This window comes from Phycodurus eques, chromosome 12 (genome assembly GCF_024500275.1).
Source record: "Phycodurus eques isolate BA_2022a chromosome 12, UOR_Pequ_1.1, whole genome shotgun sequence".
Classification (NCBI taxonomy): Eukaryota; Metazoa; Chordata; class Actinopteri; order Syngnathiformes; family Syngnathidae; genus Phycodurus; species Phycodurus eques.
The window spans coordinates 2,463,656-2,487,620 of NC_084536.1; the positions used below are offsets into that span (position 1 = coordinate 2,463,656).

General features: G+C 45.2%; 1 protein-coding gene and 1 long non-coding RNA gene across 5 annotated transcripts in view; one reads left to right on the forward strand and one right to left on the reverse strand.

Moving 5' to 3' along the window:
- The window catches only part of si:dkey-100n23.5, a 101,591-nt gene that overhangs the window by 22,455 nt on the left and 55,171 nt on the right, over positions 1-23,965 (forward strand). For all 4 annotated transcript variants that reach the window (XR_009769609.1, XM_061692860.1, XM_061692861.1 and 1 more), the window contains 4 exons: positions 2,060-2,149; positions 2,576-2,614; positions 11,612-11,690; positions 18,565-18,612. Coding sequence is in view for 3 of the 4 variants with exons in the window: in XM_061692860.1 (XP_061548844.1) it covers positions 2,060-2,149; positions 2,576-2,614; positions 11,612-11,690; positions 18,565-18,612 (256 nt within the window). In the remaining variant the exon portion in view is untranslated. The remainder of the gene's footprint in view (positions 1-2,059; positions 2,150-2,575; positions 2,615-11,611; positions 11,691-18,564; positions 18,613-23,965) is intronic.
- On the reverse strand, positions 1,562-22,721 carry LOC133411043 (uncharacterized). Its single transcript, XR_009769610.1, has 3 exons — positions 22,641-22,721; positions 21,089-21,118; positions 1,562-2,257 (listed from the first exon to the last, which is right to left on the reverse strand). It is a non-coding gene; the product is annotated as an uncharacterized LOC133411043 (long non-coding RNA).

Below are 23,965 nucleotides of genomic sequence, written 5' to 3' on the forward strand. Positions count from 1 at the left end.
TTATTGCAACACCTGCTAAGGGAGACCGGAATTCCTGTTTGTGGTTATGCTGCAGACCTCCCATCTTAAAAATCAACCTTTGCACTGCAATGGGGGTAATTACACTTTATATTAGCTTGTTCGGGGCTTTTGCCGCATGCAACCGCAAGCAAGAAGGGGTGAACTGAGGAAGAGAATAGTTGATTATCGAGGGCACTCAGGAGAGCACGGAGGCCCAACGATCCCTATTTGGATCGACACCAAATTTTCCACTGAATTTATTTTCCGTTTTATATTCTTATCTCACACAGATGCCTGAATTTTGTCAGTAAAATTCAACCCTTCGTCCTCCGCTCTTTGTCCAATGTTCCGTGTTCCATACATAATCCCACTAATAAAGAAACTGCAGTGAACATTTTAACTTTAGTTGCAGGTGTAACGTTCTCTTTGTTGGAAATCGGTTACGATATTCTACCTAATCTTGCTAACAAAGAAAAAGTGACAAAGACGTATTCTTTTGTAAGTAGACTTTACGCCGATCTGATCGGTGTTATCGGTATCGGCCGATAATTAGCATTTTATGCCGATTGGCTGATCGGCTTTCATGTCATAAATCGCATATCCGATCGATGACATCGTTGATCGGCTCCGAACAAGACATTTAACTCTGCGTCTTCGTCGCGTATGAATCCAAAAGCTAGTTTATTTTTAGCCCTGTCACGTGTCTTTTTGCGCAGTACTGTAACTATCTGACGGCCAATAAAGTTTTTTCAAACTCGTCGGCGTGGGACTATTCTACGGTGTCTCAGACAAACAACACGTAAGTTATTTGCAGTCTGTGCACAACTGAAGTACGTCGTGGGGAACGTCATCCAAATGGTTCAACACAACTAATTTGATCGGGCACCTGAAGAATGTACACGAGGGGCATGCTGCGTTCAAGCAATGCAGCGCGGGGGGGGGAAAGAAAAAGCTAGAAAAGTCAGACGGACTCAAACTCTGGACAACACCCGTCCATATAGCTGGGACAGTGAGAAAGTTAGAGTAAGCATGTCATTAACAGTAGTTATTAAAGTAATTTAATTACAGTAAGTTAGCACCCATTATTTCTGTCATGTTGTAATGTTGAGTTGACCTAAACTTATGTCAGTGGCCAATCCTTGAATGCCCCCTAGAGGTCATTGGTGTTTTTACTTTTGTCTAAAATGCTCGAGAATAATTTGAGCCGGGACGGACGAACGGGCTCCAGCACGGCCGCAACCCTTGTGAGGATAAGGGGTACAAAAAATGGATGGATGGATGGATGGATACAGTACACAAGTATATACAATAAATGAACAAGTCATATAAATAGACACATTGCTCTATCTCGTGATCAGATCGGTCATCGGTTATCGTTCTTTTTTTTTTTTAAACTTGCTGATCGGTGATTGGCCCCAAAAATCCTGCTCGTGCAAAGCCTATTTATAAGCAGATATAATGAGCTTAGTGTTGGAGAAATTGATCTTTTTTTTTTTTTTGCCTAAACCTGTGTAAAAACAAACCGCAATGAAAATAAAAATGAATAAGTGTGACATAATGGTACTCAGTTTCCTGAAAACCGGTTTGGAATTTTTTTACTAATCCTACTACTATTAATAATAATAATGTGAAGTAGAAGTGACTTTGGGGCTTTTCCCTTTCAAGGGTCCCCACAGTGAGTAACTCGCAGGATTTGTTTGGCACAGTTTTTACAGCCGATGCAGGTTTGGGCTAATAAACAGGCAATAAAAGCTCGAGTTAAGTGGCAGAATTCATTTTCATTTTTGCAGAAATTGTTTACAAAATGTAATCAAATCCCAATGAAATCATAACCTCGTCAGTGGAAGAAAAGATGATCAGTTCTTGGTATTTTGTTTACTGCAATCGTATGTAATCCTGCTAACGAGCAAACATCAATGAAAAGAAAACTTAATTGATGGAAGGGTTCATGCTCATTCCGGTGGAATTTGGCTTGGAAAATATTACTAATAAACTCAGAAATAGATTCCCTCTCTGGTCTTCCACAATGAAACCGTTGTCCTTTTTTTGTCTTTATCAGGTTCTACCATCTGATAGCGTGGGGGGTGCCCCTGCTCATGTCCTCCTTGCCGCTGCTCAAAGGTTACTACGGCCCAGCAGGAGCCTGGTGGTGAGTCCCGCCCGTCGTAGCGCCGGCGCCTTTGTCTTGTCGGCAAGCAGCTTTGGCCTCCCTCTAGCTCCCGGCGGGCTCCTTTTTCCCCTCACGAGACCCAGCGTTCTAAAAAAGAGCAATTATCAGCTCATCTTTAAACATTTGGAAGCGCCTGCTCCTACGGTGAGCAGGAGAGGCGTCATTGTTTGTTTGGAGAGTCGTTAAGGGGCTGAGGGAAAAGGCGACGCGGGGCCCGAGGAGAGCCGGACGTGAAATGAAAATTGGGACGGAGCCTTAATCTCCAGGCTCGGCGCTGTCTTTTTCCACTCTTGGCTTATTAATAGCTACAGCTGCGCGGCGTTTTCCCCCCATCCGCAGTCACAAGCCTTCCTTCCGCTCTCCCTCTCCTCTGTAACCCCGCTCTCTCCTTCTCTCTTCCTCCAGCTGGATCACAGACGATCACGTAGCCTGGAGATTTGGGATGTAAGTAGACCCTTTCAGCGCCGCCATCAAAGCCTGCTGTAGGGGTGGAGGGTCTCTGCGGGGAAATGTGAATGGTTGCGTATGGAGGGGAGCCTGCGGGTTATTTTCCCCTCTCCTTAGCGTGAGGCTAAAAAGTGTTGTTGTGTTTTTTTTGGGTTGCGCTTTTTTTTTCTTTTTTTCTTCATGTTCCACTCCTGCATTCCACGGAAGTGGAAATTCACTGTCTCGCGTATCCAGCTTCACACTACATTAGCAAAGAGTCCATTGAAAGTTTTGGAACCTTTTTATCATGGAAAGACTGAGTAACGCGTACCATGCCACACGGAACCATTGTTTATTCTTGCTACCCATACAGGAAAGAGAGGGTGCTAAAAGGTGGGTGGTTTTGGATTTTGGGATCCTGTAAAGTGGAGTTGCCCAATTGAGCTCAAACAGTGTTTGGTGGAAATAAACGAAACCTAAACGAATAATTCATATAAAGCAATTTCCATTTGGTCGGTTATCCGACAACATCTTATTTGGCTTCACCCGACAGCGGCAAACTATACCGCACAACTGAAGTCAAGTGCTTCAGATATTGTGGGACGTTTACTCTGAAAAACTACATAACGTACCAAACAGAACCATTGGGACAACAGTGAGTCTAGTTTTACCCTACACAAGCGAGGGTTGGGTAAAACTATGATGAGCATTTTTCAATTTCTTTTTTTAAATACGGTACAGAAAATGGATGGATGGATATTGTGGATTTTCCCCTTTTGCGGGTCGGTCCAGAACGTATCCCCTGCTATAAACATGGGGGTTCACTGTACTGTCCTGTTTCTTTATCTTTTTGCCTTTTCCAGATAGACTTCTGATTGACTGAATTGGTATCAGAAGATATGGTGGGGGGGCTGGGTTATCCCCCCCCCCCCATGCGATAGGCGAAAAAGTGTATTTTTTCCTCCACTGTCAGATCAGGGGAGTCACTGCTTGTGTATTTAAGCGCTCAGGACGGCCATGATGGATTATTCCTGCTCGACGCTTTCCGCAGCCGGCCCTAAGTCTGCGAGCGCGCCGCCAATCAACCCCCGACGTTTAAACACACATGCACACACACGTACGACTCCTCACACACATACACGCAAGACTGCACACACACACGTACACACACAAGCACACCCAAAACTGCGCTCCGCTACGAGGCAAGGTAATTGCGTTGCTGCTTGCGGCATCAGCAGGGAATCAATCTTTCTAAACAAATAAGCACACACTAGGCAGGCGCATACACACACGTGCACGCACACACGCACGTGCATCCACACACAACATGCTATCAGCTGTGCTAAACGAGCCTGTGTCTCTTTTATCAGTGCTCCTCTGCTCCCCGGCTCTTTCTAGTTTTCCTCGCTGTTGTGGCCCAGGGGGACGAGCCGCTCAGAGGATCAGGGAATCATCATTAGCTCTAATTACATCAAACCAGATGAGAGATTAGAGGCCAAGGCAGCGCCCGTCAAGGAGGAAACGCTAAAACGCGTACGCTGCTGCTGGCAGCCGGGCGAAAGGGTGCCGCATTAAAGGTGAAAATTAGAAAGATGGAAGGCGTGAGAGGGAGAGAGCGGGCATAACTCAGTGGGAGAGGGAGGGAGGGAGGGAGGCTGGTGGCGGCGTAGCGGGAATGGAGATGAGCCTAAGAGAAATGGATGGCCCCTCGTCTCTGGCCACGCCGCGCCGTGTGTCTTCATCAGCACTCATCCGAGCACGCCGACGCGACAGGCCGCGCTCGGCAGCAACGAGGCGCAAAGGACGAGGCCTCGTGAGACAGAGGTGCTGAATTTCAAGGGGTTGACTCAGCGCGCCGGCGTTGTGCCGAGTCATCGCTCTCGTGTCCCTGTCGGCGGCGTGTCGTTGACCCCGCGCGACACAAACGAATGGTAATGACCACGGGCGAGATTTTAGCTGTGCTAGTTATTGGTTGGACCTATTGACATGAAACATTCATGGGTCCTGGAATTGAGAGTATGACGACGCCAGTGATAAATGGACGCGTCCTGGCATTCGCAGGAGCAGACCTTGAATTGTTCCATCCAGTGTCATGGTGGTCAACTGAGACCCGTTTTCCATAAGTTCGTAATGGTAGGCAGTTTGTGCATATCCAAGACTTAAATAACTGATTTGAAGCACTGTTCCTTTGAGCTAGGCAAACTATGGCCAGTGGGACACACATGGTCTGCTCCGTTCTTTAATATGGCCCACCGAGCATTTAAATTGTCTATATTTGTTTAATTTCCAATGATGAGTCATACTTCATGATATTTGCCTTTTATTTGAGTGTCAAAGCGAGAGAATATCTGCCGACCAATCACTCTTCCCCACTTGTACCGTACTACTGCTAGCGTTCTTTCGAGGGGCAGATGCTGAAATGTCCAGCTGGACTATTTTGAAAACCCTTACAATGGAAACTCTGGAAAATATGTACGGAACTGAATCGTTTGAACAGAAGTATGTCGTAGGGAAAACATAACATAATGTCAGCTGGGGTAGGTCTCAGCTCTGTGGGACCCTGATCAAGATAAACCGTATAGAGGAGATGGTTGGATGGACTTTCCTCAGGCTGACTGGCTGAAATGGAGATTACAGCACTACTTGTGGTTTTGGCTTTATATAGCCTGTGAATGCTGAAAGGTTGAATAGTTCAGGACCTTTTACAATAGAAACGTCGAACCATACTGTTTGGTAGAAATTAGGCTAAACAGCCGTTCTTAAATAGTTGGCGTTGGACATGTGTAAGCGTATTTTCTTTTTTTGTTGGCAGCTAATTGTAGTGTTTTAGCACTGTGCCTTTCTATGTTTTATTGTTCTCGTTGTGCCTTTTCTTCAAGCTTTTGTTCCGGGAACAGCTTTCTTCAGGCTTGTGATTGGCTGAAATTGCTTTAGTGTTAAGGCCTCTTTATACTCCCGCGGTCGCGCGGCCGACAACGCCCGCATTGCATCACGTGACCGACGAATTGCCCTGCGTAGCTTGCCGCGCACCCGACAAAAATGCGCGTCGAATGCCACAGAGATCATCTCTCGTGATTGGTCCGTTTTAGTCACCTGCTGTGATGACGTACCAGCGTGCCCATTGGTTCTACATACCATCTACGTTGCCGCCTTATCGATCAATTTTGCAGCATAATTAAACGTATCATCTGGTCATCTAGGTCCATTTGTTCTGTCGCGGTCGCCATTGTTGTTGCTTTGTTCCTTATTACTGAAAGGAAAGGAAAAAAACGGCTTCCGGAAATGGCAAAAAAATAAAAAATGCAGGGGAAACTCCACCCTGTGGTGTCGTAGCCAATAGCAGCCGTAGCGACACCCTCGACTTGGAGGAGAACTGCAGCACACTTTCAAAACAGCGCTCGCGGGTTGCGCTCGAGTATAAAGGCAAACTATGCGTGGGACAGCCGCAGTGACGTCATCGCGGTCGCCGTCCGCCCGAGTATAAAGAAGCCTTTCGAGATTACAGCACCATATGCTGCTTTGGCATGTGTTCCACAGTCTGCGAGTGCTAAAAAGTCGTGCGGTTCAGGTTTAATATTTTGCACACTTTACAGAAACCCCCACAAATGTGCACTGTACCGATACAACATGAACTGTACCGTTTGGTGGAAACACAAGGCTCAATGTCCTATTTTGAACAAGACTTAAATTATGACAGAAAGGTGATTTGTTTCTTGAATATTGTTAGCACACGGCACTGTACAGGTCTACTTTTCATTTTTGTCCTTTTCCCTTTTCCGGGAGTCTCTGGGCATCTGATCAGCTGAAATTGGTTGTCATGAAAAGAAGAGTTTTATTTGTAATCGTAGCATTCAACTCTCTACCTGTAAGTTCGAAAAATGGCATTGTGCCTTTTCCATAAACAAGTTTCTTCGGGCAGCAGATTGGCTGAAATGGCTCGAGAGTTTCGAATTCCAACCCGTTTACGGCTTTGACTTTGTGCTTGAGAACCTGCGAGGGTTGACAGAGATCTTTTTAAAACTCAATTTGTGTGGAGAAAAACTTTTTGATGCAACCTTTGGACAATACAGGCTCCTTTTTAAAAATGTATTTATTTATTGATTGATTTTGTTGTTGTTCCTGTTTGTGGAAGTGGCTGCACAGGTAGATTGTGATCTCTGGCAGTGCAGCGGGTCAAAGTTGAGTCGCCGCAGTCGAGCGCTAACCAGGAACGACGGGTCCCTGCTGCACTCTCATCTTCCGCTGAGCGCTTCCATTAAGGCGCCTTTCATCCGCGCCGCGTCCTTCACTTCACAGGGAGGATGGAGGGATGGGGGGAAGGGACAGAAGGCTGAGGCGTAGGGATTCAATCTACGCGCGTGCCTCTGAAGATCTTTCTCCAAGTTTCAAGCCCCTCGCTCTCTCTCTCTCTCTCTCTCTCTCTCTCTCTCTCTCTCGCTCTCCACTGCATGCTCGCCGCAGTCCTTCCCGCCAACTCTCCTCCGCTGTTATCCGTCTTTTTTTAGACATTCATCTCCCTTCAGTCCCTTTACGCCACGCTCGCTCTATTTTTAATCACCCTGCGCCGCTTTCTAATTTCTCGTCTTTCCGTTCCTGGCCTACTGTGCTCGTTTCGCCCCGACCCCCCCACCATCTTCACCTTTATTTCCATCCTCATCTTTGTCATCCCCTGCCCACTCGGAATCTCCTTTCTCCTGCCTCTATTTTGCCTCTCTGCTTCTTTTTCCTTCCCGCCTCACTCCGGCTCCGGGTAGCGCGCAGCTGTAGAGCAAGGCTCTAATGGCAGATCATTATCATGCTAATTAGAGCACTTTGTAGCTGCCGCCCGTCATTCTCTCCCCCTCGCCGCTGAGCCCCCCCCCCACCCATGCCTCCTCTCGCTCACTGTCGTTAAAAATGCCACCCCCTCCCACCCTCTCCCCGCCGTCCGCCCACCCCGTCCCTCCGTCATTAATGGGACGCGCGCTGCCGTAATTGGACGCTGTTTATTCCGGAGAGCGGCTTATTAAATCACACGAGGTGACACTCGCGTCGGTCCCCTAACACCCCCCCTCCCTCGAAATGCTTTCATCATTGTCCCATGCCATTATTGAACCCACACACACACACACACACGCACACACAGATGCATACACACATGTGCGTGTTCAAAGAGGCGCTGCTTTGTTTATTGATGTTTCCTACCAGACTTGAGGGAGCGCATATAAAAAAAAACAGCGTGGCGTTTCCCGCTGCGAAAATAGCGCCGCCGACCATCCCGGATTCCCGTCGCCAGTGAAAACTTTTGTTTGAATGTAATTTTTCCAGTTGAATGCCAAAGGAGTGGTATTTACCTTCTACGGATGTTGCTTTCAATGCCAGTTTTAGTTTTATTCAGACGGTGGAATCTCTGAGTCAGACTCCCCTAAAATTGACCAATTTTTATTCCAAGTCAAATATATGGGAAAAATCTGCCATTAATGTCGTACAAAATCAAACCTTCCAATATACATCAAATGAGCGTTTCTCACCAGACCTCAGATCAGCGAGCATCACAGGATTAACACGTTTTTGGGGCTATTCCAAAAGTCGCCGTGGATGATGTCCCACAATATTAGCGTATAACGAGAGACTGCTGCGTACCTCATGAGACCTCCTCAAATTATTTCTGTGCGTGTTTTTGTGACAGACAGCACGTTGACCTTGTGGTTAGCACTTCTGCCTCATAATTCTGGGGTTGGACTCTGCGCTCCAGCCTTGCTGTGTGGCGTTTGTCTCCCTGTGCTCGCGTGGGTTTTCTCAATGCCCTGTAATTGACTGGCGACCAGATTGGGCTGTAGTTCACATTTCGCCTTAAATCAGCGGGCATATGCTCCAGCTCAACGTGACTCTGAACAGGAAAAGCGGTGTGAAAAATAGCTGGATGGATGATGCCTTAGGTTTCAAGTCTTAAAATGCGACAGCGAAATCTGGCATAGCAAACCAAGTCTTGCCAAGGCGCCAACCCGCGGCTAACTGGTTAACAAACAATGCATGTCTGTGCTTGGGCTGCCTACCAATGCCTGAAAGTCACACAAGGACTATTTTTGCTTCGGCAAATGTCTGGCATTAATGACAGACATTCATTTGCATGAAGATTATTTTTGTAACTATATTTTTTGGAAAACATTCAAAGATTGAGTGAATGTGACTGATCAGCAGTTATCCGGCGCATTTGCGACATGTAGTTAGCTAGCATAGCCTACACCCCCAAAATGCATATTCTCCTCGGATATTCATCTGGCATAGCTTTTTAGTACGCCTCGTTGTCAGCTGTGAGTGCACAAACGTCATGCAGAGATCTGCTGATCTGAAGGAAGGGGTTAAATTTTTTTAATTAAAATCTCCAACTTCATAGCCAGCTTTTGGAACGGTGCCTCAAGCTGGCGGGGCAACTTTAGAGTGTCTCGTTGTTGGCCATGAGTGTGCATGTCACGCAGAGAAAGGCTGAATAGTGAGGAGCGGAAAAAAGTTTGATGTGACAGCTAGCGTGTGCTGCCATGGCTCCTTTAGAGCGCCTCGTGGTTGCGGCGTGGAAAAGCCACGAATGTTCCAGCCACCGGAGGCTTTTAGCGGCTATATTTTCACTACTCCAACATGTAGGTTCAGTATGTGCAGGCAGGGGAACGATGCTGGACGAAGCAGCATCCATTTTACCCAGTCGTAGTAGTATTTGATTGACAGTTGAGCGGGGCGTGGTTTATACACATTCGGCAGACACGGCCGCAGTATTCCAGAGTGGAGAGAGCGCCTTCATTTTGAACAATTTTGAAGCCTCATTTTTCGATACTTGCCTATTCTTTTAAGCATTCAAATTTGACAGGGTTGTTGACAACACTCTTCGCTGTGGCATGTCACATTTAGAAGACTTAACACAGTCTTTCTTTTTTCTTTTTCAGCGATTAACTTTTTTTCCCAACACTCAGGTGTCAAGTGAGAGTGTTCAAATGAGAAATACTGACGTGATCTTCGCAGTTATGACTGAAAGTTTTATTTTTATGTTGTAATATTTGTGGTAAACTTGTTTTTACACTAGCATGAAAGGTAAAAATGTGAAAACGTTACATAAAACATTTGCCGCGCAGTCCATGAAAATGTTAAGACAGCAACAGTTCGACCCTGGCTCTGATTTATTTCCAATTGCAAAAATTGTTTCCGAACTGGAGGTCGGCGAGCGTCCTTGAACAAATTGCTTTGAGCGGTTCCACTGTATTGAATTTGAACCTCTACAAATTCATCTAAAGCTTTTAAATTTATCGCATAATTAGTTATCTACTGAAAATGTTAGCCGCTAAGCTGTGTTTAGCTCGTGCCGGATGTTCACACTGGCTTGGTTAGCCTGTTTTTTGGCACCGCACTTGTGCAGAACAGACAAGCGGCGTCCGCGAACCTGCCTATCAAAGCGAGACAAAGGCCCCGTTTTGTGATTACAGGGAGAGGTTGAAACACCTCCGAGCTTACATCACCTCCCGAGAGGTTGCATAACACAAAGCTGCCATTCCAACAAAGCCATCACCACCTCTCCACCCTCCCCTCGCCTCGCCTCGCCTCGCTTCTCGCCTGCTTCGCTTTCTTTCATCCGGTCAGAAATACCTGACATATTTCTCGCTACGCACCACCTCCCCTTGACTGTCAGCGCTTCATCCCACAGGAACGCCATGCATTTCCGCTGACTTTACCCCCTTTGTCTCTCGGCACCTCGGGTTTCGCCTGACTGAAACCGCGTCAGGCGGCGCAGCGTCTGTGACCTTCATTAACCAGCCAGGCTGGCCTCCGTGGATGAAAGATGAGTGCGGCGCGAGTGGTCAGTCAGAAGAAGAGGTTTACCGGGTTCCCACAAGTGCTTGAAATTCTTCAAAAGGCTTCAATTGTAATGACACGTTTTTTAGGTTTGAAAAGTGCTTCGAGTTTTCTGTCAAGAGGTTTAATGTTGCACACAGTGTAGTTATATAGTTCAGGACAAATAGCTAGCTTAGTGTATAGTTTGATGGTGAGATGCAGAAAGAAAATCAAACTTACACTACTCGCAAAAGGTTGGGGATATATGGCTTTCGGGCCAAATTTTAAGGATGAACCTAAAATGCTGTGCAATCTTTCCAGTTGAAGTTCATTTGACCTTCTCTAAACTTGAATGCATATCCAACTGTTCATTGTTTTAGTGCTTTTTGTTGCTGGCTGCCCACTTCTCCGCCTTTCTGTGACTCTCCCAGTCTCTCTGTATCTCTGTTCCAACCTGCTGATGACACTCATTGGCCACTTCTCTCTGAGAACGTTTTGTTTGAAGCCCGCAGTGGCGAGGTACTGTTGATCAATTGTTATTAGGCATGATCTTAACATCTCATGATGTTAAAATATGCACGTTGTAATAAAGAGGACAGGTTAAATACAAACAAACCAAGAAACAATGGAAATGATTTTTTAAGGTCCCATATTTAGGCTATTCAGACCTCCATAGAGTGACTCTCTAACATGGACTTAGTATAAAAGTGTCAATTTCATTTCCAAGAACACCTTGGTTTTGTCATACGAGTGTCCAGAAAGGCCCCTCTGACAGGTACTTCTGTTTGAGGTGGTTGCAGGATGGGAAGCACAGACCAAGCGAGCATTTTTCTCTGTACTGAGACTGCTAAAAAACTCTCAGCCCAGGGTTCTGCACAACCTTGGAAGAAACGACGCACGGGTCTCATTCATTCGTGAGCTTCATTCAAAAATGTGGCTCTATGGAGGTTGTGGATTACAGCATGGGTGGGGAACTTTTTTTTCCCCCATCATAGGCCATTTGTCCTCAGGGGGACATTTGATGGGGGGAAGAAATATGATGCAATGATCCAACAAATGTTCATTATTGTAAATTTTCAGTTTTTGTGGGTTAAAGGAGGTTTTATTTGGGTTTAGAATTGCATGGTGGTCCTTCTCGTACGCTCTCACGTAGGTTGCCCACTCCTGTGTTAAGTCTTGCATCAGACATCCTTCATTCGTATTTTCCTCTCCTCGCAGATGGTACGTGCCTCTGTTCACACTCATCCTGCTGATGATCTGCTGCTACGCCAGGATCGTCTGCGTGGCCAATAACCGGGTGAGTGTGTGCGTTCATTAGGCCGCATCTGTATGCTTTGTGACCTTCGGAAGATGTGTCAAATCAACGGGGAAGATGAGGCCACGTGGCTGGAAGTACGTCTGACCGGACGGAGTGCTCAGTCGGGTCGACGTCCGGAAGTGCGCCTATAAATAACTGACATTTTGGATAATTTGCCTGTGTTGCCTCCTCCAACAGGTTTGTCTGACCTGCCCGGAGGCATTCAACACCCGACTCTTTGTCTGTCCAAGCTCGCAGCCTTTGCAGAACTTGGCAATGAACCTGTCCTCACAGTCTTATGTTTAAATGCAATTTTTTTCACGACCTTGGTTTTGTATGCAAGCTTGAATGGAAATGAGCCAATTTTTGCATTCCCCCCGTTTTAGTCCGAGGTATATTTACTCCGAGCTAGCTACAAAACCAGTTTTTACGGACAGCAAGCGACTGCCAAAGTTGTTAGTTCACAAAGTGGATCGCGGTGTTGGTTCAGGACATTGGTTTTCGTTAGTTCATGCTGTTAGTTCAAGACGCTGGTTCACAACTTTGTGAGTTTGCAATGTCGGTTAAAGACAGTTCAAGATATTAGTACACAACCTTAGGTAATCATTTGAATGCCAATTGAGTCGAAGTCTCATGCTGAAGTTGCTGAAGTTTCAGGTGGCAATGGTTTGACCTCTAAATTTAGTTTGACTTTGCAGGCATATTTCTCCAGAACAAATTGTACGACTTTGGTGGCATTTAACTGTCAAGCTTCCACTGTAAAACACATGTGGGACCGCATATACAGCCGGAGGTGATTGGCAGCATGGATGCACACCGAAAGCCTTTTAGATTTCTTTGATTTTCTTCATTCTGTGATGCACAGTAGACGGTGAACAATCCAAATACCTTTATTACAGCCTATTGTTCTTATTGTCTTTATTCGATAAATACTATTGCTCTTTGGACGAAGCAGGCTGTTTGAATGGATTGATCTCCCCTCTGGCTCACATAGAAGCTGTGTTCTTTTCCATTGTGAAGGCGCAGTCGAAAAGCCCGTAGGCGGCATTCCGCAAGGTCCGCATAGCTGACATTCCCGTGATATGACAGCACTGTGCACAAAGCCCAGTCGCGCACTTGAGTTTAGCATTAGTTTTTGGATTTCTTTTATGGAGAATTGCAAGCAAGGTTCATGGTACAATCAACAGCCGTCTTTAATGTTGTGCATTCAGTGAGGAATCAGTGTGGGTGCGAATCAAGTCTTGTGTTTTGCCATTTAAATTTTTTTTTAACCGGTGTCGATTTCAAGTCTCTTCCAAGGTCGTTAGTTGTTTGTTTTAAAACTGTACACTGAGATACTGAGTATACTCTGTACATTAATGTCCCATACCGATGACGTTGATTTACATTGTGCATCTATCTGTATTGCGCACTGATGTCGGATACTATTAACATGGACTAACGCTGCGGATGTACGAGCGTAATGAACTTTCGTGAATTTCAAATGCATTTTAGTGTTGCATATTAACCTTGAGGATTAAACTTAATCGCGTAGCATACAACCCTCATGAGCTAACATTGTGTACTAAAATTACATGAACTAAAGTTGTGGCCCTACGTATACTAATGTGAACCACCGTCGCGAAACCATCATTGCGAACTAACATTGTGTAGTACTGCTTTAGTGTAGTCCTGTTCTAACGTTGTAAACCGCAGTGAATTAAAGTCGTGAACTAGCGTTGTGAAGGAACATTCTATAGTGTAGTTCTGTGCTCTTATCATGAGCTAACACTTTGAGCTAACTTCGTGAGCTAAAATCGTATGCTAGTGTTGTTGGCAAAGAAAGATACTGTACTATACAGATTTTGCAGGAAGCTAGTGCCCTCTTTCTCACCAACGCGTTAAAAGAGAGTACCTCACTATAGCCACTCGGCACATACAAAAACAAAACGCCATCATTTCGCAGTGTTCACCTGTCTCGCCCTCCCATCTCTCTACCCCGTCATTTTTCCCCCTGCGTCTTTCCCGTCTCGCTCCACCTGTCTCGCCCTTCACTCTGCCGTTTTGCATCCTCTATCACATTTATGAAGAGCTGCGGCTTTATCTCCCCCTTCGCTGCAGGCTGTCTCACTTGAAAGAATCTCAAAAAGCTTTGAAAGCGGGGAAGGTAGGTGGCGCCTCGCTCGTCAGAGAGACAAGGAGCGAGCGGGGGAAGGAGGGAGGAAGGGAGGAGAGGCAGCGCAGGCTGGACGGAGACGTTTTCACATAGCGAGGGAGCGAGATTGCGGGAGATAATTACCGCGTAGCTCATTAGTCTTCCAAGACTATGTCGACGCTGTGGCTTTAAAGAAATAAACACTGAAGGGCAGCGTGCAGCTTGAGCGCTAAATTGAATGTAATTTATGATTCCTCCGTCTGTGTGTTCCTCGGCTACGTCCAAACTAAAAGCCTTTGAGATTTGTTTTTTAGGTGTTAATTTCTCTGGTTTAACCTCCACTCTGCACAACAACTCATCTGAGTCACACATCCATTCATCCATTCATTTTGTATACGGATAGTCCCATCTCATGTCAGTAAAGCAGACACTCTGATTACTACGCACGCCAACGTCGAGAACCAACGTCGTGAACTGTTGTCGAGAAGTAACATAATAAACTCATGCCGTGAACTTACGCCACGCTGAGCTAACGCCGTGAACTAACACGGGAACTAATGCTGTGAACGAGCGGCGTTCGCTGAACTTTAGCTGAACATAGTGAACTAATGTGACTGCTATTGATTGGTTGTGTGCTAACGCCATGCACTAGCGTAGTGAGCGTACACATTGTAAAACCATTGTGGTGAACTAACGTCACAAACGACCTTTCATAATTAACATTGTGAACCAACCTTGCGAGCTAACCTCGCCAACTTGAGCTCTGAACTTAAGCCGCAAAGTAACATATTGTACTTACAGCATCACGAGCCTTGGCGGGCCAGCATTGCGTCATAGCGTCGCATACTAATTAATGTCCTGTCTTAACATTTAAAATTTCTTCACATCGTGTCCTTGCATCGGATCCTATGAAATATTGTTGTAAACTATCGTTGCGGAGCAATGTACTCATCTAGTTTACTAATTTCAAGTACTAACCTGTACTAGTGTACAGACCGAAACAAGGAGCGATTAGCAGCATGTTGCTTTGTTGTTAATTTAGTTGCTTTTAGCTGTAATATTCTGACTTCACAGGCAGCTGAAAGGTCTTCTCTCATTTGACAGTTGGCAACAGTTACTGCATGAATGCGATCAGAACGACATAAGTGAAACAGCATCTCTCGACAGAGTCTGCCCAACTTTAGTGTGATTAGCGACCCACAGGTCAGATCGCAATCAATCATAGACGCCTCACACGCTCACAGCAACAACTTACTGAAACAGAAATAAAGCACTGAAGCATCTTATTTGTATTTTTTTGCCCAAGTCGCCGCTCAGTTTCTGTTGCAGACATTTCTGACCAACACACCGTGAAAGAGTTTGTCCGGTTACATTTGAAATGAACTTTTTATCAGGCCGTTACGGTGGCTGAGCCTCTACCACTATTAAGAGTGGCCCCACTATACTTGCTCATCCCTTCCTTTCCTATTTTCCCTCCGTATTTGTACAATCAAAATAAAGCCAACATGGCAAAAAATAAGCCGCAAAATGCCCATGTAACATTGCGTTGAGAATAGCATGACAAATGTGTATTGCTTGATGTTGGCCAGTTCTGTTTTGTTAATTTTTTTGTTGGTTGGTTAGACAGTTTGCAAGGTTATGCAAAAAAAAAAAAAACTTTTCGTGGACCAAAGATGAACAAATGAATCTTTGGCACTCCTCCCTTTTGGACATTTGAGCCACTGTGGCAAAAATAAATGGTTTTCAACTGATTAAAAACTGTTTGCCGTTTGTTTACATGACAGCAATGATTTTGGAATAAAAAATTACACTTGAAAAATGGGTTTAGGCACTTTTCCTATTTATGGTTCTGCTTCCGGGAGAGTTAGTCGTGAATTAACAATTTAGATTAATGTTGTGAATTAACATCGTGAACTAACGTGGTGAACTGAGGTCGTGAACTAACATCGTGCACTGAAGTCCTGTTTTGCGTACTAATGTTTTGGACGTCAATCAATCAAACTTTATAAAGTGCTTCTAATACGAAAAATGTAACCCAAAGTTTTTTTTACATTGTTAAAATCCACTTATGTGGCATACTAACATTGTGTACTAATGTAGTGAACTAACGTTTCGTACTTACATCGTGTCCGAACCTTGAGGTAACGCTGTGAACTTACTGTGGCAACTGCTGGCCTGGCATATATATTAACATTTTCATACCTTTTTAAGTCTTTCTGAAAGTAAATATATATATATATATATATATATATATATATAGTAAAAGTATCACCTTAGGTTGCCTTGCAATTTTAAAGCTGCAAAAATGTGGGGGGAAATCAGCAAGGGAGTCATTATCAGGCCCGCCAGGGTGGTCCTATAACGCGGTTGAAGTGTTTACGGATGTGCTTTGTCTGCGCCCGTTGCTTCCCTCCATCACATCTCAACACTTAATCCGCTGATGTGCTCGCCTCGCCGTGGCGTGGCTTAAGAGAAATTGCGGCAAAGGTCAGGCAGGCGCGTTGGTGACTTGGCGGCGGCGTTTGTTGATTCTGATGGATAGCGGCGCTCGCCACGCAAACACGTCGTGGTCACACTCGCATTTGCAATGACGGTCGGGGCGCCCGGAAACCATGGCAACATGGAGTTAATAAGTAGCTGAACGGATGAGCCGTGCACATCGTTTCTCCTCTCTTTTGTGTGCGTGTGTGGCTGTGTTTGTTAGTGCACGTGTGTCACACTGCCCCCCGCCCCCGCACCCCCCCACCACCATCATACATTTGCCTATGTTTTCTTGTGTTACATAAAACTTCTGACTTCCTCCCCCACCACCACCTCCATCCTACCATCATTACAAATCCCAGTCATGTGTTTGGGCGTGCACGTGCGTATGTTGACATTTTGCTGCATTCCCCCCAGAGAGGAGACAAAAGGAAAAGTATTCCCATATTCTCTCTGGAGAAAGCCGTCTGCTGTGTTTGCTCCCCCCCCCCCCCCAAAATTTCCCCTTTCTCTCTCCCTTTAGTACCTCTTCAAAGATTCCCTTTTTCCTGGTGTCACATCGTGAGCGCGGATGCTGATCATTTCCCGCACGGGCGGGAAGTGCTCCCAGCCGTCCTATTGGTTCATGAGTGGGGGATTTTGCATTGAAGCCAATTTTAGGCCCAGTTGTGTTGCTGTTCTGTATAAACGGCACCGGCGCGCAATGGGGGCACAAAGTCGACCTGAGAATTTTCTGCCTTGTTTACGAACAAACGAGACTGTATGAACAGTGCAGACACATAATTGCAGTACGAAGTCTTTTTGAACTGTCCAAATCAAGCGTGTCCTCCATTTTGTGTCCTTCCTGCTCACATGCAGCTGTCACACGGCCAGTAAAAGCCACCATTTTCTGCCTGCTTTCCAGTGACGCCGTTCTGCATTGAGGGCACCGGCAGGGAATGGGTTTGGAAAAGTTGACCGGCAAATGTTCTGCCTTAGGCGGTAGCAACAGAGCCATAATGGATGCCCCTTTCACAATGTCTGTCAAAGCAATGAACTTCCGCTGCCCTTTTATTTCTGTGTTTCTGTTCCATATAAAAAACACCAACACGGAATCTGGGTACAATGCATTTGGCCAAATCAAAACCTCTGTTCCATTTTTTTGATGTGGAATTTTCCTCCTTCGGGTTTAGTATCAAAGCCGTAATGTCAGCCCTTTTCACACTGCGTGTGTACCGTTTGCGGCGTCGCTCCTTTGTCCAAACAATACCTCGGTGTTGGGAGAAAAGTGTTTTTGGAATGTCCAAACGTCCTTCCTGCACAGATGCAGTCGTCACGCTGCCAGTAAAGGCTACCATATTCCGCCTTTTTTCCATTGTTGCTGTTCTGCATTTAATGACACCGACGCAGAATGAGGGGGACCAAGGCAACCCTGCAATGTTCTGAATTTTCAGGGAGACCCTTTTGCATAGCATGTAAAAGCAGGCATTTCTCTGCCTTTTGTCTGCATGCGACCCAGAAATTATCTACCTTTGCATGGTGTAGCTCTCCCTTTCACACAGCCTGTAAAAGCATGTATTTCCCCTTTGTTTCGTGTCGCTGTTGTCTATAAACTGCATAGACATGGAATAGGGGAGAATTTAGTCAACCCAGCAATTTTGCAGCTTCTAGTATCAGAGCCGTAACAAAAGCCCCTTACACACTGCCTTTTTCAATGTGTCACATTTCTGTATCAACGGCACAAACACTGAATTGGGGGACTAAGTACAATAGAATAGAACAGAACAGAATAGAATAGAACTTTATTGTCACTGTGACAAGACCAATGAAAATCAGTTAGGCATCGCACAATTTGCAGCCGTGGTGTAAAAAAAGAAATTGGCATATGAGCACACAATTATCAAAAGGCACACTTATTTACAGAACAAACAATTGTTCACATTCGGGATATGTACCATGTTATGATATTTTTGCTGTTCTGTATAAATGGAGGGAATCGGGTTGCGACATGTTTTTAGAATGTCCAAATAAGCAGGTATTCAAGCTCGAACGCAAGCACTTCACACTGCCTGTAAAAGCTGCCATTTTCATTTTGATTTCTCTCTCCCCCCGTGTTGCTGTTCCGTATAAAAGGAGCCGACACGTAATGGGGTTGGGGGGGTTAAGTTGATCCGAGAATCTTCTGCCTTCAGAGGTAGAGCCGTAACGGAAGCACGCTGCCTTTTTTGGGGGGAGCGTCCAAATGAAACCTCTCCTCCATTTTGTGTCCTCCCTGCACAGATGCAGTCGTGGCTGGGAACATTCAACCCGGAGCGAGAGAGACGAAAGGTAATGAATGACCCGTCTGACCGCCACTTCCCCCCGACGCGCACGCACACACGCACTGCGCACACACAACACGCACGCACACACAGAGTGAACGTGAGGATAAGAGCGTGTGCGGGATTAGCTCCTGCAGTCACGCTGAGCTGGTTTCAAAAAACAGCAGGGAGTGATTTGACCTCCTGACTCGCCTACTGCGCGAGTGCTTTTGCATGTATATGAATGCGGATGTGCACATAAACGTGCGTTTAAATCAGAGGTTGTCGGGGCCTTGCTTTGACCTTACTGAAATAGCGGGGTGGGCAGGCAGCATGGCTAGCAACATGTAAAGGATTTATTCTTAACAACCTTTTACTGTGTCTGTAAAAGGTTGTTGGGCTTGTCAATTTTCCTGCCGCTATTACGTTTAATTGTCACCAACACTGAATCAGGGCTCGGAGTCAACCCTCCAATTTTTCAGCTTCTGAGGTAGTGTAAGCACAGTTACGGATGTACGTTGTACCTGTAAACATCGGCATTTTCCATCATTTCTGTTTGACTGATTTGCATAAAATGCACCAACACAAAAGGGGGGAAAAGTCGATTCAGAATAAAAAAATTTCTCTCTCTGAGCTATCAGAGTTGTAACATAAAGCAGGCACTGTTCCTTTGTTCTGTGTCGCTTTTCTGTATAAGCGGCACCGATACTGAATTGGGTGGTGCGGGGGACGTCAAAGCAGCGGTTTTCCACATCAGAGATAGTAACGGAAGCCCCTTCCTGGCAATTTTCCAGCTTCGGGTGTTGTAGGGTGAGGTTGTCAGGAGCCTTTCTTTTGACCTTAGTGAAATAGCAAGGGGAGCGGGGTAGCATGGCGAGCAACATGTAAAGGATTCATTCTTGACAGTCTTTGAGGGTGCCTCTAAAAGCCAGTCAATTTTCTGTGCCACTATTATATATAAACGGCACTGAGGCGGAATAGGGGAAAGAAGTCAGGCCAGCAATTTTTCAGCTGCTGAGGGAGTATCAGAGCTGTAACCAAACCACATTTCACACTGCTTGTAAAAGTTGCCATTTTCTTTACTTTTGTTTGGCTGATCTGCATAAACTGAACCAACATGGAATGTCGGAAGTCGACCCAGAATTGCACAGATATCAGAGCCCCTTCCTCGTTCCCTGTTAAAGTCAGCATTTTTCCACCTTTTGTCTGTGTTGCTGTTCTGTATAAACTACACCCACATGGAATGGAGGGGACGATGTCAATTTTCCCCTATGGCGGTAGCGTCAGAATCTATGTATGACAGAGGCTATAGGTTTTTCCGCTTTTTTTGTTTGTTTGTTCCATACCTGACCCACACTCTGTACAACAAGAATTTTATATGCAATTATGTGATTGTGGGATGCTGTGCCGCTCTGGAGGAAGTACACACACTTGCAGTAACATCCCGCTTCACTGCGTTATGTGTAAAAAGCGGACGCAGATAAATTGTGGAGCTCATCTTACAGCTCTGATGCAATCATCATCAGAATCATCTTTATTTTCCAAGTATGTCAAAAACACACAAGGAATTTGTCTCCGGTAGTTGGAGCCGCTCTAGTACGACAACAGACAGCCATTTGACAGAAAATACCATTGAGGCATAAAAACACAGTACGGCGAGTCACTGAGCAATGAAAGGTTAATGTCGATACACTTGTTTATTTATTTATTTATTTATTTTTACGACGTTTGTGCAAATGATGTCCTCAATCAATTTAGAGCAGTTTGAAATTACTAATAGAGCAATTGTCTCGTACAGTGACCATTGTGCAAATGGCGCAGAGACTTCAAGAAATGTAAGCAGTTGAAAGTGACAAGTAGTGTGATAATCTGGAACAGTGTCAATTGTGCAAATGGTGCAGATACTTCTCAAGCACATGAGTGGCCAGTATTGGTCAACAACAGATATGCAAATAGTGCAGAGTGGCGAGACTACTACAGTGAGTGGACGAATAATGTATAATTGGCCCGAGAAAGATGTGACAACAATCTCATGACAAAAGTGGCAGCATGGTACAACAGAATTATAAGTTAATTGTTTAAGAAGTTAATGACAAGAGGGAAGAAGCTGTTGGAATGTTTTAGTTGGCATTATTCGATAGATAACTCATTTTCCAGGAGGCTATGAATGCCGTGGTCGGCTTCTAAGTAAACCAAGGCCTTAAATATGACATTGATGATGTCATTGGGTCTGTCACAAACAATTACAGGATCTTGTATTGTGCCATGTGACGTGCAATTGAAGGCATTATTATATCCACTAGGCCTGGCCGATTATGGAAAAAAATAATCCCAATTATTTTTGATTGATACTGAAATCATGATTAATATAATACTACATGATTATTCATTGATTTAAAAACTTTGCAGTTATTCAACTACCAAAACTCAACATTAAATGCATCTTAAAAGAATAAAAACATCAAAATGTTAAAATAATAGCAAATAAATACATAAATAAATACCTGTTTCTCCTGCTGTGCGCACCTCGGCCTCTTAGGGGCAGTGTGGAACAGTGATAAAAAGATAAAGAAAACAAGATAGAAGAAGAAAGTTGTGATAGAACTTTATGAATTTAACTTATTTTTCCTAAATTAGGAAGAATATAAGTCTGTGAGTATTGTTTTAATACCTGTCTGTATTTGGTACTGCAGCGTTTGTGTGTGAATCCCTCTTGCCTGCCTAGCCTCTAGTTAGCTTGCACGGGCAAGGCAATAGGGTTTTCCATTGACTGTTAGAATGAAGCTGGCGAATTCTAAAACGTCTTATATTTAAATATACAATGTGTGTTATTTCTTTTGTCGTTTGTTTAGTTTTACAGTAAACTCCAACTGCTGTGTCATTAAACAGCTAAAAGCACCCTCAGGGACGGCAGAATAAACATAGGTGGGCTCAGGGTGCTTTTACAACGCAGGAACTCGCACAGACACACCGTGTCGTTCGGCACAGTAATTGCTTTTCTTCTATTATAATTTTATGATCGTGAGAAGTCATAATCGAAAGCAAGATCACATTTTGAAAAATCACCCAGCCCAAATTTCCACCAAGTATTGTGTGGCAAGAAGAGAACTAGGAATTTCATATACTTTCAGGCCGAGCCTCCTCCAGCAACTTTCACAGTGACACAGCATCACAGCTAGGCTAACTGTTAAATTATTTGTTAAATACATTCCAGTTACAAACTCTTTTGTACTCTATTTCTATGTTTGTGAACGGGCGTTTGTAAACCAAGGTTCCAGTGTCTTTGCAATTCTTCCTTTGGTGAAAATGCGTTTTAAATCCTGAACAAATCATCCTGCAACGGATTGTGTTGGACCTTGGAGGCTCCACTGTCATTTGCTAATTATCATCGCATCTCCTCGAGCCTCTTAACGTAATCAGACCCCATTATTAAAATGTTAACGCCAACGCGGCCTCGCATGGTTTAGCGCAACACAACTCGCCCGCTCAGCCTCCTGGAGTCCTTCCTCCCTCCTGCACCCTCTCGGCCTGCCTGCGGGGTTAAGGTGTGGAGGGCAGGTTGGGGTTAAGGTTATGTAAATGCTGCCCCTAAGTGGCAGTTGTAATTACTGCACGCTGAACTGGTCTAACCCTGGTGTGTGTCAACAACACACGCCTGGGCAGAGTGCAAATAAGTCGGCGGTGGTTTTTGCCTCTTAAGCCGCCACCCTCACCCCCTCCTCTTCACCAAACACACACAAACACAACCTAACCCCCCCATCCCCTGCTTTCTCTTTTTTTTTTTTCCCTCCCCCCTCGCTCTCTCCCTCCGCCTCTGTCACTCTTGTACGCGCAACCCGGCATGAATAAACCAGCGCGCCAGGTTCATGCGCATGAATATTGATGAGAATTTATGCACGCGCTGCGACGCTTTAAAACAACAACAACAGCCTTGCCGATTGCGCTTGCCAAGACGGCAGGCCTCTAGTGTGTGCGTGTGTGTGTGTGTGTGTGTGTGTGTGTGTGTGTGTGTGTGTGAGTGAGTGAGTGTGTGTGTGAGTGTGTGTGTGCGTGTACCAGCAAGTGTAAACGACAGAAAGCGATTCCGGCTGGGCACACCTCTGTCTCTGGCGATTTCCGTTCACGTCAACATGTCTTCCTCCGTCTTTCTGTTTTTCTCCGAGTCAGCCGGGCTGCCGCCCCCTCCCTCTATGCATGTGTGTGCGTGTGTGTGGCAGGAGAGCGATGACGTACATAAGTGTCGGCAGTTATCTGGGCCGTCAGTCACGCGGCCACGATACATCTGTGTCCCTCTTGACTGATTTGTTGGAGGTCACGCGCGAACGCGCACGCACGCACGCACACACACACACACACACACACACACACACACACACAATCACGCAGCAGGACAGGTCAGCGACGGGGTATTCAGCGTTGAATATTTAAGTCACACACACAACAGCGTAGTCCCGTCGGGTTGCGGAGAAGGTGGCTGAGCAAACAGACGTCCTTGCTCGTGTTTGTTGTGCTCATTATCGTCCCCGAGAGTTTGCTCCGTGATCCGCGCCGACTTTGCCTGGAGCGGCAACGCAAATGTAACCGCGTCGCTGCGCCTGTACGCTTTGCTCTTTGGCACGTCAAATGCCTTCTCTTAACGAAAGGCGATCCATTAAGGCTGCTATGTTTAAAAACAAACAAACAAACAAAAAAAAGCACATTTCTTCAATGCGATGTGGCCTTTTGTCCACACGCAAACTGCATTTCAGGTCACTGAAAAGTCACCCCACTAACTTAATTCAGTTTATGTTCAATGTGTCACGTACTGATAACAAAATCCCTGATACCAGATCACACAGACCTGCAAAACCAACAGAAAATGCTTCATTTTGTATGCCAGGCCAGTAGTTAGCGATGCCACTTTGCGCCAACTGCTTGTCTCCTCGCTTGTCGACGTAATCCAAGATTGTACGCGAGTCAGAATGCTGCACAGTGCATCACTAACCTATGCTAACACGAAGGCTGGGCAATTAATCGATTCTACTCAAATTAATGGATTTTATCTATTAATATGAGTTAGCTCGATAGATAGATAGATAGCTAAGCTGGTTATTACCACTTCCAGTTGAAGTTTACTGTCAAACTAAACAAAGCAAAGCGAGTTACACAAGCCAATGCAATTTAGTTTTCTTGTTTGAGAGTTGCCAGCTAGCTTAATGCTAACATGAATGTGAAATGCCAACGTTAGCATCGATAGTTGCCGTTTTATAACCTTTTCAGCAACAGATATTCGAACGTATATAAATGGAACAACTGGTACACAGACAATACTCAGAGGCATATCTTCTTCATTCTCTATAAAAAATGACTAGTAGAAGTCCATTCTTCTTCGTTTGTTTGCA